The sequence below is a fragment of the Solanum verrucosum genome, unplaced genomic scaffold (assembly GCF_900185275.1).
Source record: "Solanum verrucosum unplaced genomic scaffold, falcon-dt-bn FXZP01000103.1, whole genome shotgun sequence".
Taxonomy (NCBI): Eukaryota; Viridiplantae; Streptophyta; class Magnoliopsida; order Solanales; family Solanaceae; genus Solanum; species Solanum verrucosum.
The window spans coordinates 9,536,031-9,556,601 of record NW_026020048.1 but is presented as its reverse complement, the minus strand read 5'-3'; the positions used below and the strand labels follow the sequence as shown (position 1 = coordinate 9,556,601).

The 20,571-nt window shown below is 29.1% G+C and overlaps 2 protein-coding genes across 2 annotated transcripts; one reads left to right on the top strand and one right to left on the bottom strand.

Annotated features, from left to right (window-relative positions):
* LOC125822864 (probable WRKY transcription factor 15) lies at window positions 1-1,560 on the bottom strand. The gene is made up of 3 exons (XM_049502322.1): window positions 670-1,560; window positions 410-535; window positions 1-310 (listed from the first exon to the last, which is right to left on the bottom strand). The coding sequence occupies exons 1-3, from the start codon at window positions 1,356-1,358 to the stop codon at window positions 151-153; spliced, it is 975 nt and encodes a 324-aa protein (XP_049358279.1). The 5' UTR covers window positions 1,359-1,560; the 3' UTR covers window positions 1-150.
* A 16,577-nt stretch (window positions 1,561-18,137) lies between these two features.
* LOC125822068 (zingipain-2-like) lies at window positions 18,138-19,609 on the top strand. The gene is made up of 4 exons (XM_049501438.1): window positions 18,138-18,610; window positions 18,832-19,067; window positions 19,157-19,294; window positions 19,373-19,609. The coding sequence occupies exons 1-4, from the start codon at window positions 18,187-18,189 to the stop codon at window positions 19,607-19,609; spliced, it is 1,035 nt and encodes a 344-aa protein (XP_049357395.1). The 5' UTR covers window positions 18,138-18,186.
* The last annotated feature ends 962 nt before the right edge of the window (window positions 19,610-20,571 follow it).

Genomic DNA, 20,571 nt, shown 5'->3' with positions numbered 1-20,571 from the left:
TTACGATGCTTAATCTCATTTGAGACAGATCTTGATTTACTTCAACAGACTGATCAACTAATCTAATTAACAACGAGTTTACATTGATTGGAAAACCCTTCATCTTTTCAGGGGGGGATTAAAGAAAGCTACACAATTTTTGATTCCTAATTAAGAAGACTCTAAAATGAGACTACTTGTTTCTGCAACAGAAAGTGAATGATTATGTTCTCCTTCATATGTAACAATCAGCATAGTTGGATCATCCAATGCTCTTTCAACATGTTTACGTGCTGGACAACCTCTTACACTACTACACTTGTAATATCCCCTGTTGAATAGCAATAATAATAATAATAATAATTTAGAATATATCCAACAAAAACATTTATTAAACAAAAAAATCATGATCAATTAGCTCTAAATATACCTTGGATGTGGTGATCCTTTGATTGGCTTCTGTCCATATTTTCTCCATGAGTAATCATCTGGTGGGATATCTGACAGTTTCATGCTTATTGCCGGTACTCGAACTACCCTCTTCAGCCTTAACTTCCTGTAAAAAATAGTTTAAAATTTCATTTCATCAATACTATTGCATATCGAAACAAACATAATTAGCTATAACGATTAAGATTTTAGACGAAATATATAGTAACTGAATGATGAAAACTAGGTGAATTTAATTACCTTCTCTTGGAACAATGGCATCGGCCGGAGGATCCACTGCACTTCCCAGATACGGCATTTTCCGATAAACTGCACTTTCGTTTCAGTGAAGAAGAAGACAATGGAGGCTTTCCGGCAGAATTAGAGACTTGAGAAGAAAGATTGGTAATCTGGAAAGCTGAATTAGATGAAGAATGTTGTTTGCTCTCTGTTTCCCCTGTTAACGATGAGATATTGAACGAATTTGTGCGAGACATTTCCGGTGAATATGAGAAACTTATCGTTTTTGGAACCAGAGGGTTAAAATGGTCATAGTTAATCAAAGGAACTTGTTGGATCGGAGTTGGAGAATACACTTTCGTATCAACAAAATCTTTACTAGAATTCATAGGCAAAGGATTAGCACTAGCCAAAGGAGCTCTTCTGAATCTAGCATGACCAGTTCTGTTTCGATCTAGAAGTGAAATTACCTTCTTAAACTTTGTAACAGCTGCATCAGCCACCATTTCAATCTCCATTGGAGACTTATTTCGCTGCTGAATTTGTTGAGATTGAGTCTCTGATAATAATCTGATGAGTTTCTCAACACTCTCCAGACCAGAAGCAGCTTCTTGCACAACTGATTTTTCTTCTAATTTCCCCACGAAGTTTATACAATTAGTAGTACTATTCCTATTGTTTCTGTAATCCATCATTAGCTCCACAGCCATTATAGCTAATTTAGACAACTGAGAAGTATAGTAATTTCAGAAAATAGAAACATCAATGAAGTATGTAAATGAGAGAGTTTAATAAAGAGTCAAAGTTATGGCTTTGGTGAGGGTATTTATTAGCATAAAAAAAAAAAAAAAGAAAGTTGTGATAAAGTAAACAGTAGGTGACTTACCTGTCACTCTAATCTAAACTTCTGCCTCGTCAAGATTAGGTGCGAATACGATCGCACACATATACGAGGGCTTTTTTTTATTTTTTTATATACTTTTTACTTTCTTAAGGTCAAAAACAATAAATATCGATACCAGTGCTCTGATATGTGCTATGTGCGTCGGGGATTTTTTGAAAAGAAAGTTTTTTTAATCTTCACGAGGTAGAAGTAAAATGTATTTCTTATTATATTTATATAATTTCTCGAGCATATATAGAGAAATAGGTCTTAATTCAAGCTAAAAATAGGATATTCGTTAGTCAAACTTTAGTACTCCGATTCTGCCATTATAAGACAAGTAGTAATAAAAAGCAAGATCACTCAATAATTTTACCGGTAAATTGTCACTTTAATTTTTGGGAATTGTCACTTCTTTTTTTTTGTTAAATTATTGTTTAAGTGAGAAGTAACTTTAATTTTTCTTTCTCGAGGGTTGTGAAAGAAGAGAATATTATGTTTGCTTTAATAAAAGGGGGAAAATGATTTTGATTGTTGTGGTGTGGGGTGGGTCATGAGAGTAATGGTTCATTGACCTTTTCTTTGGGGAAATAAGAGTGAGTGGGGTGGGGTCTCTTTTGGGGAAATTTGAACTGATCAGGTCAAAGGAGTGTGACAACGCCGTCCGATTCACGAGATACTTGTGTTTGAATTGGAGGATTTGTTGTTAGTACTAGAAGATCAAAGAAAAATAGGGGAATTGTTATGGATCTAGCAAAAAAATTGTAAGATAACACATAAATAAAAAACACTACTTATGTTATGGATCTGGATATCTAGAGTGTGGATAATTTATTACCAAGTTTCAAGAATAAGAATAGAAATGATTCATGCTCTGCTATTATGCTATATATGAATATTGGGTCTAATTTAAGAGCGAATAATTGTTCAAGACCGTTTGAAAAGAGCTAGACAACACATATTTTTTTTAATTTGATGTGAGACTCTTGTAATACGAATAAATACCATATAACAATTGAACCACACATGTCATGTACTGATACTAATGAAGATAAATTTTTTATTAATATGATTCAACATCTATCATGTATATGATTTTTACATTCATACGATACGGAATTTAGAAGACCACTCTTCTTCCCCTCTAACTCCACCATTGTGCGGAAATTGTATGAACTATGAAGTTCAAATTCTGAAGTTTTTTCATTTTCTTTTACGCTTTTTGCCAAAAAAATTTTTTTTGACCTAAATCATAAAAAGAAATTTAAAAATTCTTTCAGCTCAACTTTACAATTGTGTAAAAAGAAAACATAACTATATCACTAAATTTATAACTTATAAATAAGATTTAGAGGGGAAAAAACGCATATCAATTAGTGGTATTCGGTTACGTACAACTTCTTCTACTTCAATTTTTTCCCTCCCATTTTAGTTGACTTTTCTGATTTTTTTTGTCTTTGTATTGTATCATTTACTCAAGCAGGGGCTGGAATTTTGTTTCAATTCCATTTGTCCTCGTCTCTTTTTTGAATAAAAGGGATTTCGTTACAATTCCATTTTGGCCACTTTAATTATTTAAGTTTGATTTTTATCTTTGAGCATTGGATTCATCTTCTTCTAGAATGTATGGTGTACTTTACTAGTCTTACCCCCTCAATTGGTTTTAGCCAGCATAATTCAATTGACAATAGATTTTAGGTTTGACTATTATTATTACAAAAAAGTAGTTTAAATTAGAAAAGAAAAACAACTAGGATAATTTATAGGAAAATTACGCGGATAAGCAAATATATACTAGTTAATAAGTTAACATAGCTACAATTTGTCTTAATTACAATTCACGGCCTATTTTTAACTATAATTACGCGGCTCAATTTTTTTTATTTCGTATGATTCACGCGTTTGTATAATTCAGAATTTGTATAACTTTTGTATAATGTAATTTTGTATAATATAATTTGTATAACTGTTTAAAGTTCAGATGTTTGTGTTTGTATAAATTCGTTATTTCGGATTTATACAAAAAAAAGTTGAATTATACAAACGTACCCGCGAATTATATAAACTCACCCGCAAATTTTACAAACTCACCCGCAAATTATACAAACTCGTGAATTATACATACGAGGCAACTTAAACTGTAGCTACAACCCATAAATATGCAAACTATAATTATGAAGCATAATTAAATTTATTATAGTAGCTATTTGTGAAAATTTCCCTAATTTTATTTGGATACAATTAGACATTCTTGTAAGTTGTAACTAAACTCTCTTCCAAATGGAAGAAAAAAAGATAAAAACAAAAGACTTAGCTAGGACTCGTTCAAATTGAATAACAACCATGCAACGCTAACATGTGTTTCGTTTCATCGTTTACGTAATCATATTTCTTTGTTCGGTTTGAGTTGATTTTCAGTTAAAATAAAAATTTAATCAATTTAGCTTGTATTTAAATTATTAGAAATCAAATTAAATATAATACATGTTTATTGGTTTGGTTGTTATCAATTTGGTTCAACTTTAGAAAATCTAATGGTATTGTTCTCTTTCATATATATAAAAGGAATTTTTCATTCTATTAAAGCTTATAATCCGTTATTATTCTTTTACCGCGGTAGGTATAATTTTTTTGGATTATGAAAAAACCCGCCTTAAAATCTATAAGTTGAATGAAGTGGATAAAGATTATAGGAAATATAAATAAATAAAAATTAAAGGTCTAAGTAAATTCATATATTTACTTAATTATTCACCGTTATTCTTTTCTTACGGTATGGTTTAAGTAATTTTAATTAAGTTGTTTAAATGGCTTTATTAAGCACAAAATCAGTTAGGATAGTAATCTAATTCATTTGGAGTCAAACATGTTTGTTGAACGAACCTTTACACACAACAAGTACTGTAGTTGAACAAATTTTGTGAAACTCATCAGGATCTCTTTAGGTGAGTTACCATTGAATCGTAGGTCAGGAATAGTAATTCCCTAAATAAATAGGGAAGAAAATTTGTAGTTTAGCTCTATCTTGTCAATAAGAAAATATGATTGATCAAATTCTTATGAGTTTCGAACATATAATAATCATTTATTAAAGAGTGATTGTGGTAATTAATATCAATGGCTAATGTAAGAGAATTTGAATATTATGAGTTCGAGAGAAAGATTTTACTGTGAAATAATATATTTATTGGATTTAAATCTATGTTTATATTTATTTGGTGAATTTATGAATGAATCCATAAATTATATTTTGCATTCGGCCTCAGTAATAATTAAATAGTTGAGCTAATTATCCTCTGCACCGTGCTTAATCCATTATTTTCTCTGCTTGGGTGGATTTTGATTTGGCTGTTTGTGGTTATGTGTTGTGGTTTTAAATATGTTATATGAAAAGTTAGAATTAAAGAGTTGTTAAAAAAATAATAATTGAAACAAATTGAAAAGGGAAGAAATATTTTTGAAACAATTTAAGAAAAAGTGCAAATAAATTGAAACGAAGAAATGCTTCTCTTACCTTGTTCAGTGTAGCCTGTAGGGAACTCGGGCCTAGTATCTCTCTAGAAACCAATTGTCTGGATATATTATTAAATTTATAAGCAAAACTAAATTTGATAAATTTGTAAGCAAAACTTGAAAATAAATCAAATATAATCGTTTTTATTGGCTTTTGTCAGACTTTTCACTTGAATGAATATGAATAGATAATTTCACTTTTACGTACAAAATCTTCGATTTTCGATGCCTTGTAATCGAAAAAACTGCAACTAGCTGGTAAAGCAGTAAAGCACTTGATTTGGTTTCGACTTTTGTCGGGTTTAATTATTTTTTTTACTTCTTTTTTAAAGTTCTAATATTATTTTTTCATGATATATATATCTTATATATTCTCATGGAGGTACGGCGCAATAATACATTAATCACCTGCTATATCCGTCAATTTTTACATCGAATCATACATCAAGTTTTAAACTAAATTCATTTTTTAAGATCTACGATATGTCTGATCTTGCGCACTTTGCAAACATGTCATGTGCTTAAATAGACTTTTTAATACTCCTATAATGACAACAAATTAACAAATTCATTAAATTACTCAATTATTATAAGTACATGTTTACCCCTGTTTGATCAGAGCGGCGCCTAACCTAAGAGAGATCTAGTCTAGTCTAGTAATAGAAAATTGAGTCTAAATAATCAAAGTGTTAGGTTATAAAAGTCCAACTTAGAATCTTATAATCAGCAAGCATAAGTCAAAGAAGAAGATTTGCTGCACAGAATTTAGACTACCGTCTCCGGGATCCTCGCGATGAACAAGGCTGCATTTTAAACACGCACATCCGAGAAATATTGGCCATGCAAACGCAATGCCTTACCTACCCGCTACTACCATATTTATCCGCATTTGATATTTACATCAAATCATAAATATATGTAAACTACAAATAGGGAAGGAAGAAGATTAATCAATTGAATCTGCTTTGTCGAAAATTTAATCAGTTTATAACTAGTATGAAATATGCATTTGAAATCCATGAATATACTACAATAATAAGAGATATATTTAGTATCAATTGATTTTTCTTTTAAAAATATTATTTATTACCATAAAAAACATACTCATATTTATTATTGTTGATGGTAAAATATAACATCAATTATATTATCATCACTAACTTATTACCTGTTAAATCTTGTTGTAGAGATATATAGATGTTAGCTAGAGCTTGTAGTGTGATGATGAAGGTGCATTTTGGCAAATTTTTCAAAACTAACTATGTTTATAATAACAGTAAGATAAACAAATTGAATCAAAAAAATTATTGACTAGCTACAATGTGTAATAAGAGTTTACGTATGACTATTGTCTACTCATGCATTTATATTGGTTTGAAACATAAATATCGAATACTAATTAGGGAGTAATATTTTTTCCATTCATATTTAGGATATGAATGTGGACAAAGTGGAAAATTTGGGTCACTCGTGATTTCCTCAACATTGACCGACGAATTGACGAGTGTAGAAATTAATCAGTCTCCATTTATATATAGTCCAAATTTCCAACAATTCATTGTTGACTAATGTGTCCTTTTAAAGTTTATTCGATGACTAGTAAACCTAATAACCTACATTTTCCCTTAGGTATTTAATAGGTTACATTTTAGTCAATTTCCTTTGCATTCACATCAAGAATCTAAACATAAGAGAGTAAGAAAAACAAAACATCTGCCCGTAGAAGTCAAAAAAGTATAAGCCACCCAGCTGGCATTCATCAGCTTTATGGAGTATCTAGCTAGGACTAAATATAGATATATAGTACTCCTAGTATATGTTTTTATATAATTGCTTATATATATACTTAGACATCGGAGCCCGTACTAGCACGGCCTCAATATGTATCATTTTTTATTTCAATTTATGTGACAAAGATAAAATTAAAGAGTTAATCAAACTTTAATATTAATTTAAAATAGTTTAAATTTTTAATTATTGTTAACTATGGTAAAAAAAAAATTATGTCTTTTAACATTCTAAATTGCTAAGTATTGTTGTATGATTTGTAATATATTTTACGCAATTTTGAAATAATAAAAGTTATTTCTTCTTTCTCAATTTATGTGCTACTAATAAAATTTTGAGATTCAATTAATTTTTTTGTCTTTAAAATATTATATTATTAATTACTGTAAATTATTGTACTTTCTAAGTAATTTTTAAATAATATATATTATTTCATTTGTCCAATTTATGTGTCACCGATAAAATTTGAAGAATTAATAAGATCTTTTACTGATTTTTATATTTTTTGAATATTTAAGTAAATAATTATTGTGATTTATAATATTTTATACAATTATTTTTAAAAAATTAAACAACAAACAAAACAAATTCATCATAGGAAAATTACCAAAGCATCCTTGACTACATCAATAATGGATCCCACTTTTTGTTTAAAAAAATATGCATATTGGGAGGATATTTTTGTCCAAAGTGGAAATAGAATAAGTATAAAGCATTAAAGTTTTTTAAAACTTTAAATTGTTAATTCTTATCGTATGTTTTGTAATATTTTTACGCCATTTTCAAATAATAGAGGTCATTTCTTCTTTCTCAATTTATGTAGTACTAAAAAAAAATTGAGATTCAATTAATTTTTTTTGTCTTTGAAATATTTCTAGTTGTTAATTACTGTAATTTATAGTACTTTCTAAGAAATTTTCAAATAATATATATTATTTCATTTGTCCCAATTTATGTGTCACCGGTAAAATTTGAAGAGTCAATCAGATCTTTTATATATTTTTATATCTTTTAAATATTTAAGTAATTAATTATCGTGATTCATAATATTTTATACAATTATTTAGTATAGTAAAATAAATTTAAAAGAAACAAACAAAACGAATTCATCATAGGAAATGACCAAAGCATCCTTGAATACATCAATAATGGGTCCGACTTTTTGTTTTTAAGAAATTACACATTCGAAGGATATTTTTGTCCAAAGTGGAAATATTGTGTAAAAAATGTGTATTTATTGTGATTTTGAATGTTTTGTGGGGTAATATGACGCACACAAAGTTAAGGTGTCTTTTTGAAAATCTGGGACAACTTCAAATATCATTTAATGTTTTTTTTCAAAATCTAATTTACTTTCGTAAATAATGTTTTTTCTCAAAATCTAATTTACTTTCGTAAACTACGTGTCATATCAAAATCAGATTAACAAATTCAAAAGGAATGAGTAATAAATAGCTCATACAATGACATATTTATTATTTAACTAAATAATAAATATGTAACTAAAAATCTTGTTAGCTTTTGGTTGAAAGCTAACAAGATAGTTACATTAATGTAACTATATACTTTATATATATTTGCATTGTGGCTTATTATATATAGAAATGTATATAGTGTATACTAGTGTATAGAACTCAAATTTTACTTTATATTTTAGTGTAGTGTGTGGCGGCATTTGAGAAAATTTCAGAAATAGCAAAAACATAATAGACATAATAAGTCTCTACGTATAATTATAGTTTTGATAATTGTGTTTCATAGCTATAATTATGTTTGCTATGAAGACTGCGGATTATATATTTCTTCCCGTTTGTATATTTCTCTTGCGAATATACAAATAGGGTAAGTTTATACAAATTGTGTATTTATACATTTAAGATTTTTTTAGAACTCCGATTATATATTTCGCTTGTCAATATACAAACATGGTAATTTATTATGAATTTTTTAAATCGTATACAAATAGCTATGATAGTCATATATAAAATTCTGAATTTATACAAATCAGACGAATTATACAAATCAGATTAATCAGCGAATAACAAGAATTGAGGAAACTATAGCCACGAATTATAATTTTCTTAAATGATAGCTACATTACCTAATATAGGCTAAATGTTTGTTATTCTGCATAATTTTTCAATATTTTTGCATCAAATGTTTATTTTAAATTATTTATATATTTATTATACATGAGTAATTTAGTGTGATAAAAATGCATGCTAATCAATTATAGTGAAAATGCTAAAACTGTGTATGCAAACATCTATTTGGATTGGTGCAACCACCGGTAAGTTTTACATTATGAATTTATGGTTTAACAACTTCAGAGTTCTTCTCTTCAATATTTACCCAAAAATTAACTTGGTCAATGGGTTGAAACATAGATCACCATATTATGGGCGGATCTAGGGATAAGGTGTTCATCCGAACCTCCCTCTTATATCTTTGAATTGAATAGTATCAATGGATCGGAGGACCAGAGACTTATTTTATTCTGTATATTTGTAATAGTGATAATGATATTATTGAATTTTATTTGAATATAAATAACGAAATTCAGTGGTACACGGAATGATCATAGAGCCCTATTCAATAATCACTACACACAAAAAAACTTTTAGCGGCAATAAATATTGACATTAATAAAGAGTGTTAAAGTTTTATCAGAATTAGTTAAGTGTCATTAGAACCAATGTTACTAAAGACTTTAGGACATATACAAAGAGTGCTAATTGCCGCTAAAAATACATATTTAGCGGCAACTAATAATCATTTTTGATGTAGTGAATTAGTTGTCCAGTCTCAGATTGAATATAGTCATGCTTAGAGAAGGGCAAATTACACCGACCCTACTTACACCTCTATATATAAATAAGAATTATATTTATTTATGTACATGTATAAATTTTAGATCTCCTAACTGTACAAGATTAGTGCTTGACTCAATAGTTTATGATAAATTTGAGGCGTGCACTACCACTAATAAATGCTTAGTTCTGATCAACCTAGAACACAAGTTAATTAGGTGGGTTGAAATTGGTTGACTCGAGATGAGCTTGGTAATGGTTTATAGCCAATCTACTCATAACACTCAGCAGGTCTTAATTTCTTTCTTTGTTTTCTTTTAATTTTCTTAATTAGCAAATAAAATCAATAAAACTTATTTTCTTCTTCATTATAGTGCTCTATACATATAATAATAGATATAAACACCCTCAATAAACTATATAAATATTCTAAAAAGGTAATTTCTCATGGATTAAATTGGACGACATAGATTAATCAACCTAATGTTTAAACGAATTAAATTAATTAGGGGATCAATAAAGATGAACTAACTAATAAATGAGTGAAGTCATTATTCCACCCAAACTTGAACGGGTGATTGATATACATTAGCTAATATATATTACTAGTCCACATCTCTAATTAATAAGTGATAATTGGAATGATACTTACAATTGAGCTAGCTAACACCACTGTACAATTGCCCAAACATGAAATTTTATACACAAATTTATTATTTAGAGACAATAATAACATATCCGGTGTGTAATTTCATAAGTGATATATATAGGAGGTAAGCAGACCTTAACCAATAAAAACAAGTGTTATCATGAGCTTATGGGAACTTAATCCAATTCTTTTGGACTTGTAATAGTTTAGGAAGTGATATCTTTTTCACTTTTTGTACATCAAACGGGCTGGATTGGGTTCCACTAATATGTTAATGCAATTCTATCTAAATTAAAGTCCAAAACCTAATATGCTACTATTTCAGTACAGGCCCCTTTGGACTCCTCTTTTTTGGGTTTTATTACACATCATCTAGCTAGTAGTCTTGTTTAAAACATGCCAAAGTCATTAGGCATTAAGAAATAGTAATAGTATTTCATTTGTGCTTTAACTGCCCAAAAGATACAATTATTAACGTAACTAGGCCTTATCCTTTGGCGTTTGAAGATATCAAGGGTAAAGACGAGACTTTTTTAAAACGACCTGAGTAATATTAGACAAACAAAATTGAAGTATGATAAAATTACTTAATTTTTAACAACATACATAAGTAAATTTGACCATGTTGCTTTGAAATAAAGAGCAAGGCATATCATGTACGCATGTAAGAAATAAAAGTTCATGAAAATACAATTAGCTAATTGTATATATTTTATTACTATTAAAAATATCCTTGATCGCAACGATAATATTAAGTTTTTCTTGGGGATACGTAATTAGCTCCTAACAGTTAACAGAAAATTGATGCATGCAGTGATCCTCTCAGATCGACAATAATGGCTCCTTTGAAAGTTGTAACGGCCTTGACATCACCATTCCAAAAAATCTGCCTATTCCTTTAATTTTCTTGGGCGTGGAACCATAAATTAGAGTCAGTTATTAGAGGTCTGTTGTTTTGACTTTCGAACTTCAGATACGAGTTGTTTTTTTAAGAAACATTTAACACAAGTTTTTTTCATTTAGAATCGTGTTAGGCCTAATTTTTATTACTTTGACTAGATTATTACTAACCGCATATTTTACAATACATGCGTGGTGTCTATGCATGTACTTTTGGTATAAATTCGAATTTAGTTGTATCCCGAACGTCAAAATCAATCATTTAATCCAACATTAATAGAATATATATAAACCAGATAAATATTTAACTTAAATTACATTTCACTTGTTTTTACATAGACATGCATAAGTACTACAAAAATAAGCATAACAAGACCAACATTTTTTCAATTATATCCGTTTTGATTTATGTTTTTAGAGAAAATTCCTTTTGATATGTAGAATTAAAAAAATAGAGAACACGGTTTGATATACTCTTCAATTTTAGAGCTAATATACCCTCGTTATGAAAGTGACTCATATATATCCTTACTGTCATACAAATGACTCACATATACCCTTTCCCTTTAACGGAAGTAAAAAAAATAAATTAATTTAATCTTTTAATTATTTTTTTGAAAAAATATAATCCATATGGGTATATTTGATTCTCCTCACACGTATTTTTTTTTAACTTTTTTTGTTTCAACTATTAATTTAAATTTATTATTTTGATGATCAAATTTATTTGCGTTTCACTAATTTTCTTGTGAAATTTATTATAGATGCCCCACTTTTATTTTATTTTTATAAATACAAAAACTAAATTACAATATAGCCTCAAAAAAAAATTAGTTTTAAAATTTTTCGTTAACTAAAGAATGAAATAAAAAAAAAGAGATAAGTGTCAAAAACACACCTAAACTATCCCTTTTTTTTAGTTTCATATCTAAACTATTGAGATTATGAGTTTCATACTTAAATATTACTTATTAGTTTGAGAAACATATCTCAGTGGTGTGTGTAATGCACTCTTTCTTTTATTTGAAAAAAACTTAACACATGACATTCCACATGAATAAAATATTCCACCTTGACAAAAATTAAATAATAAACTATTAATATTAATTAAAAATTAAAGTATTATTATCCCCCCAAAAAATATTTTTTAAAAAATAAATCAAATTATTTTTCTTACCCCATTCCATCATCTCCTCCCCGTACCCCTCCTCCTCCACGCTCCCCCCAATCCCCCGTCCTTTTAAAAAAGTTATTTTATAAAACATTTTTACTTCAACCCCCCCAACCCCACCCCAACAAAAAAAACCACCCACTCATTCTCCAAAAAAAAATGATATTATTTTATTTTTAAAAAATACAATTCTACCCATCCTATGTAACCCTTCACTCCTAATTTATTTATTTATTTTACATTTTTCTCGTTTTGTGTTATATATATACATATATTTTACGAATTTTTTTCTGTTGTGTACCGAATATAACATAAATAAAAAAATTATTTTAAAAAAGTCTTGCGTGGTAAGTAACAAATATATATATATATATATATATATAAACGATAATTTTTTTTGAAGCGAAGGGTTATGTGGACTAGTGGATAGAATTATTTTTTTTAAAATAAAATAATATCTAAATTAGTATTTGAAGGGGGGAGGGGGAGATGAAGTAAAAAAAACTTTTATAAAAGAAATTTAAACAAAAAAAATGGGGGAGGGGGTGGTGGTGAGAGGAAGTGATGGAGTGGGGTAAGAAAAGTATTTTACATTTTATTTTATAAAAAAAATATTACTGTATTTTTTTGGGATAGTAATTTAATCTTTAATTTTAACTAATACTAATAATTTATTTAATTTTTGTCAAAGTGAAATGTTTTCTCCATATAGAGTGTGATGTGACAATTTTTTAAAATAAAAGAGAGAGTGTATTACACACACCATGATAAAAGTGACATAAAAGAGTAAGGTGTGTTTCTCAAACTAATAACTGATTGTTTATGCATGAAACTCACATTCTCAATAGTTAAGGCATGAAACTCATATTTTCAATAGTTAAGGTATGAACCTCAAAAAAAAAGTTTAGTTTAGGTGTGTTTTGACAATTTTCTCAAAAAAAAGATAAGAAACTCGGATAATGATATCAAAGAAGTAAAAATAATTTTTGTATGAAAAAATTAAAATATACCTTAAACTTGGTTAGAAGGATCATATATATACCTCTACATGAATTGTTCTTTAATTTAAAATAAAATAAAAATTAAAACTATTCCATTTTTTTCACTTCCGCTAGATAAATGATATTCTATATAAACTTCTTGTGTAACGATAAGGATATATGTGAGTCTTAATAACGATAGAACATATATAATTCACTTTTATAACAAAAGGTATATAAACTCTAAATGATATCTATTTTGGATCCGGACTCTATAAAACATAACGATCAGATCCAGTCATGTTTGGTGAAGCCTTGGAGAAATTTCTGGAGGGTCCAACATTGAAGGCGCTTTTATTTTGTTTCACGAAATTCAAATAAAGGCGAAAGCATCGTATTGGCAGGGAGAATCAAGCCGCCTTAAGATTCGGTGCGAATATCTTTACAATATTCAAAAGGATCATAGAGCCGGCGGCACACACATCTGTAAATCACCGCCCAGCTACTTCCCAAGGAAGATATTTAGTAACATGACTTGCAGAAATCAATATCTTAGCCTTGCAGAAAAATTGCACAAAATTTGGTCCGAAATTAGCAAGAAAATTTAAAAAAATACTATTGTTTTTTTTATTTTTAAATATACTGATTTTTTTTCTCATTATTTTATTAAAAAGATATTAAAGTTAAAATGATAAAAATGTTCAAAAAAGATAAAATACCATTCTGGTCAAATTCTGACCAAAAGGATTTTTCCAATTTTAAATTAGCATACTTATTAACAAAAATAATACTTACTTAATTAATATAATGAGTTTATTATTTTACACTTATTAATTAATAGGGTTAAAACATATTTACTCACTACTTTTTTTAAAACAGTAATTCAATTTTATTAAATTGAGGATATAATAAAGAAAAAAATATATTTTTTCTTGATTTGTCAAATGACAAGTAAAAAAAAAATCCAATTACTAAATATATGACAAGTATATAGAGACGGAAAGAGTAATAAATTTGTTGGAGAGTCGTAAGTGCGCCATCCTACATTTTTAATCAAAGTTTCAAATTTAACTTTTGAATCTCGAGTAGTGTGTGAAATTAGCAATATGGCTAATGGTGTTTAAAAATTTAATATATACCTGTAAAAGTATTCATTTGATGTATAATTTCAAAAATTAAAAAAATTAATCTACACAATATAATTTTTCAATAAATAATATTCAAGTAATCACTTTTGAATTTATATATAGTACATCACTAATCTTTTATAAGTCATGAAGTCACACAATTAAATTTAATCAATCTCAATACAAATACTTGCACCAAAACTAAAACAAAAAAAAGTAAAAGTCCAGCCGAAATATGGAGAGTGGGTGATGGCACCGTTAGTTTAGTTGTAGTTGGGGTCTCACATTTCAAGGCATCTGTTAGAGTTCCAACGTGAGCTTCTCTGACACAAAGTCACCAACCCATAACTCAAGGAACTTGGTCACGATAACTACCTCTATACATTGATTTTTCTTCACCACTCCTCTTTTTTTCTTTCTATGCCTATCCATTTGAATAGAAAAATTATTTTCGTCACAAAATTTAGCCAGATTCGTAAAATAACATATTTCATATTATATTATTTTATCTTTTCAAAAAAAAATTATTTTTTTAATTTTAATATCTTTTAATTAAAAAATAAAAAAAAGATCAATTTATTTTAAAATAAAAAAAATATTATAGACTTTTTAAATTTATGATTAAATTCTAGCTAAATTTTCTGGTCATTTAGCATTATCCGATTTGAATTTTATAGTCTAAAAGAAATTCATCACAGATAAAGGAATTTTTTGACTTACATACATATTAAGAAAAGGGTAAAAAATATTCTTAAAATATGTGAAAGGAACAAAAATGCTCTTTATTTATTGTTTGGCTCAAATTAAATGTCTTTACCATCAATACTTTGGTTCAAAAATGTCCTTAAATTATGCGAAAGGAACAAAAATATCATCCGTTTGTAGTTTGGTCCAAAAATGCCCCTATAGTTACAAAATGGGTCAAAAAATATCCTTTTTCGAATAAATATTTTTTTTCCTTTTTTAAACGCATCTTCTTCCTAATTAAACTATTACTATTAAAGAACACTATTTTTATTTTCTTTCTTCTAAAATCACTTTAACAAAAAAAATGTAGGAAATATTTTTTTCTTCTTCTTAATCTCATTTTATCAATTAAAATAAAACTTCATGTACACTTTCGACAGATAATATATGTCATATATAGGAATGACAAAATGGGTAATTTATATGGGTACCCAACTCATTTTAAAATGGGTAAAAAACAAGTCATACTCATATTACCCATTTAAAAAGGGTAAAGAACAAGTCATACTCATATTACCCATTTAAAAAGGGTACTTAAATGGGTAAAAATTGATAAAAGAGATTCATTTATAAAATAAATAAAAGTGATGGTAATATTTTTTTAAGGTGTAGGAGGTTGGGGTAGGAATGGGTGGGATAAGGGAAAAAATCATTTTTTTTTTAAAAAACAAAATCTTTTTAGAAAGTGGCTGGGTGGGTGGGGCTGAAAGTGGGGGGGGGGGGGGATATGGTGGCGGTGGTGATCAAAGTAGTAAAAAATAATTTTATTTTTTTAGGCGTTGGGGTTGGCTGGTGGGTGGGTAGTGATGGTGTGGTGGGTGATCAAAGCAGTAAAAACTAAATTTATTTTTTTAGGCGTTGGGGTTGGCTGGTGGGTGGGTGGTGATGGTGGTGGGTGATCAAAGTAGTAAAAAATAAATTTAATTTCTTAAAAAAACAAATAAAATAAATTAATTTAATTTTTTAAGCATTGGGGTTGTGGGTGTGGGGGGGGGGGGGGGATATGGTGGCGGTGGTGATCAAAGTAGTAAAAAATAAATTTAATTTTTTAGGCGTCGGGGTTGGTGGGTGGGTGGGTGGGGGAGTCGGAGTAGTAAATTAATAATAATTTTTGAGGTGTTAGGGATGGCGTGGGCAGGTTAAATTAAAAAAAGTTAATAAGTATTTTTTTTGTGGGAGTGGGGTGGGGTGGGGGTGAGACTTAAAGAGATTTTTTTGCTTTTGAAGCTTTTAACATGATCCCTATAATAATAGAGTAACTTTCACATATAGCAAACATAAAAATCATATTTGTATGTTATAACTATAGTTTACATAATTGCGCTCCATAGCAGATTTTATGTTTGCTATGGAGTTTTTGATTTGTATAATTCGCTAGATACATCAAATTTTATACAAATTGTTCAGTTTTGTATAAATTTATTTATACATTGTAATTTGAATAATAAGATCTGTATTTGTATAATTATAAGTGTATAAGACAAAAATATATGTATTTGTACATACACTAATCTCTCGTTTTATACAAACACAAACGCATTTTCTACCAAAATGTATAAAATGACTAATTGTATACCGAAAATGGATGATTGTATATCGAATCATATGGCAAAAAAAATGGGATGTTTGCTGCGAATTATAAATAAAATAAACTATGACTATAACATTTAATTTGAATTAATAGTTTGTTATTTCATACAATTTTCTCATAATAATATGGGTAAATTTGGATAACCATATTATCCATTGGATAACTCGTTTTTACCAATTTAAAATATGAGTTGAGTAGAGTATTTTACCCATTTATTTAACTCGTTTTCGATCGACTCATATTCAACTCGACCCGTTCGTTTGCCACTGCTAGTCATATATATGAGATCATAATATATCCGTCATTAATTTATACGTATATAACAATAAAAAACTAATGACAACAAAATAAGAAATATTATCATTTTATATTTTTTTTCTGAATTGAACTAAGATAAACATTTGCTAATTTTAAAAAAATCTTATTAGAAAATGAATGTTTTAAAAAGAAATTAATAATATATTTATTTGAAAAATGAGCATTTTTGACCCATTAAATAACAATAAAGGCTTTTTTAGATCAAAGTATTGACGGCAAGGTATTTTTGGACCAAACTACAAACGGATGACACTTTTGTTCCTTTCGCAGAATCTAAGGGTATTTTTGAACCAAAGTGTTGACAGTGGACATTTTTTAGCCAAATTATAAACGGAGGGCATTTTTTACCCTTTTCCCGTAAGAAAATAATAATTGATATAGTAAGTTAATCATTTTACTTCTATTAATTGATATATGACACAATCCAAAATCAATTTACTAATTAAAGAAGTTCTACCTTTTTTAAAAACATTAACTTTCTAAATAAATTGAGAATATGGTAAAATTCTTTTTTCTTTTTTAATTTGTCAAAATAACAAATAAAAAGTAAATGAGCAAATAAAAAGAGACAGAGGAAGTATTATATTACGTAAACAGTTTTTTTTTATTTATAAATTTAAGCGACATAATTGTTTCTGCAAACTCAAATATTTTACATATCGCCAAGTTAGGTGGTTTGGCGGACTGGTCTAATTCTTACATATGCAAAGACTAAAAGATTTATTTACAAAGATGAATTCTGACTATGAATCTTTTTTTGCATGTCACTGAGTTCGGTGGATTAGCGGTTTGGTCTTACAGAATCAGTTAGCTTTCCCACAACCCATGAGACTCTGCTCCCCCATTCCTGGCGTTTTGGTCCCCAATGTAAACAGCACATTAAATTCTTTTACTTTTTGTTTTTCGTTATCCCAAAATAAATTTACAAAAAAAATAATTATAATATCCAAATCTTCCATCTATATAAACCCAAGTGGTTTGCCTTATCCCTTAAGCCTCTTTTCATTCTACACTATACTTCTCCCTACAAGTGTTAAGTTTTCTTTTGCACTTTGTCAGCCATGGCTAAAACCGTAATAACAACTCTTTTCTTAGCCCTGTTTTCGTCTTTATCCTATGCAATTGACATAAATAAGGAGGGAATTATATACGAAAAGTGGCTGGCAGAGCATGGGAAAGTATATAATGCCTTAGGAGAGAAGGAGAAACGATTTGAGATTTTTAAAGATAATTTGAGGTTCATTGAGGAATATAACAACTCCGAAAATCGCACGTATAAGGTTGGGTTGAACCAATTTGCTGATCTCACAAACGAGGAGTACCGGGCCATGTATTTGGGCACTAGAAGTGACGCTAGGCGTCGCCTTGTGAAGTCCAAAAACACAAGCCAACGCTATGCTTCGCGGCCCAATGAGTTGCTCCCTCATTCCGTCGATTGGAGGAAGAAAGGCGCTGTTGCTCCTATCAAGAATCAAGGGAGTTGTGGTACGTCTTTGGTCGGTTTATGTGATTATAAATTATTTCATTAATGTACAATTTTAACTTAAACTTTTATTAATTATAAAAGGGAAAAATGACAAATGTACCCCAAACTATGTATCTTGTTATATTTTTGGGACATTGGTATCCTGTCATCCAAAAATTAAAGCATATATACATACCCTTTTACATGGCAATGTTTTCATAATTTGTTTGGGCTTTTACAGGAAGTTGCTGGGCTTTTTCAACAGTAGCAGCAGTAGAAGGCATAAACCAAATCGTAACAGGGGAAATGATCACACTATCAGAGCAAGAACTTGTAGATTGTGACAGAGCTCAAAACGTTGGTTGTAATGGTGGCCTAATGGACTATGCCTTCGAGTTCATCATCTCCAATGGTGGCATGGACACTGAAAATCACTATCCTTATCGCGGCGTTGATGGCAGATGCGATCCTATTCGAGTTAGTCCATACTAAATTTTATATTCCTATAAATATATGACTACTTGGTGAAAAATTCTAATTGATTAAAGTTGTAATGAATGTTACAGAAAAATTCTAAGGTTGTTAGTATTGATGATTATGAAGACGTGCCTAGAAATGAAAAAGCACTTCAAAAAGCTGTAGCTCATCAACCTGTTAGCGTAGCCATCGAAGCTTCTGGCAGGGCCTTCCAACTCTACACCTCGGTAATTCGAACCTCAAACCTTTTATGTACGTACATGTAACATTTATTCTGAATTTACTGACTCTAAATTTTTGATCAGGGCGTGTTTACGGGGGAATGTGGAGAGAAAGTAGACCATGGTGTTGTGGTCGTTGGGTACGGAAGTGAAGATGGAAAGGATTATTGGTTAGTGAGGAACTCATGGGGCACAAAGTGGGGAGAAAGTGGTTATGTTAAAATGGAGCGTAATGTGAAGAATGGTCATTTGGGCAAGTGTGGAATTATGACGGAGGCTTCATATCCTATTAAGGAGGCCATAAATATTAGCAGTATCTGAAGAAAAAATTATCTCCCTCAGTTGCATTTGCGTTATTTCATGGCTTTATGTGTTATTTTAGGATATGCTTGTTTTAGTTGATCATTTAATTAATATTGTGTAAATAGTTGGGTATTTGTTGTTGCAATGAATTTCTCTGTTTGTGTTTTGATTAATGAAAAGTACTGTCTTGGATTTTTAGTGTTTCATAAAAGAGAGATTTGCTAGTCATTTTCTTGATCTAGCATGTTATCAAATAATGTTTTATGTCTTCTTTTTATGCATATAATAATATTATCCTTTTTTATAGATCAAATACAAAAACAGGTTATTAAACTGTCTCAAATTTTTATATTTTGACACTTAAATTAAGGCTTGATCTGATTTAACACTTCGATATCATTAAAAAATGTGTCTATTTAACCTCATGAGTCATGGCAAACAAGCTGAAAAGATATCCAACATGAAATACACACTATAATGTGGCAAAATTAACAAATGAAAAGAAAGCCGTGTGATATCTTCTTCTTTGGAATTATTATGAGGTTGTGTAATCTCGTCTAATAGGTTCTTCAGATATTCAAATATAAAGACAAATTGCTGCTCATTCAAGTGACGGATCTAGATTTTTAAAGTTGTTGGTGCTCTCTTAACTTAATTAAAAAAATGTGTTAAGAGTGAGATTTGAATGTCAGAATGTTAGGAACACTAAAACAATCTTAAGCACCAAACATGAGTAATTGATGCTCTATGTTAATTTTATACAAATGTTTCTTAATTTCTACATAGATATATATAGTCTGATACAAGGTTAATGGATGCTCGAGCATCGAAGGTGTCAATGTGGGTCTGCCCCTGTTTCGGAATACGTTTGGATATGGATATAAAAACATGATCTGAAATAAGTGTTTTGAACATGCAATTTGAAATCATAATATGACAAATTTCAGATTTTTCAAAAGGCATGCTTTGCAGATTTGGGA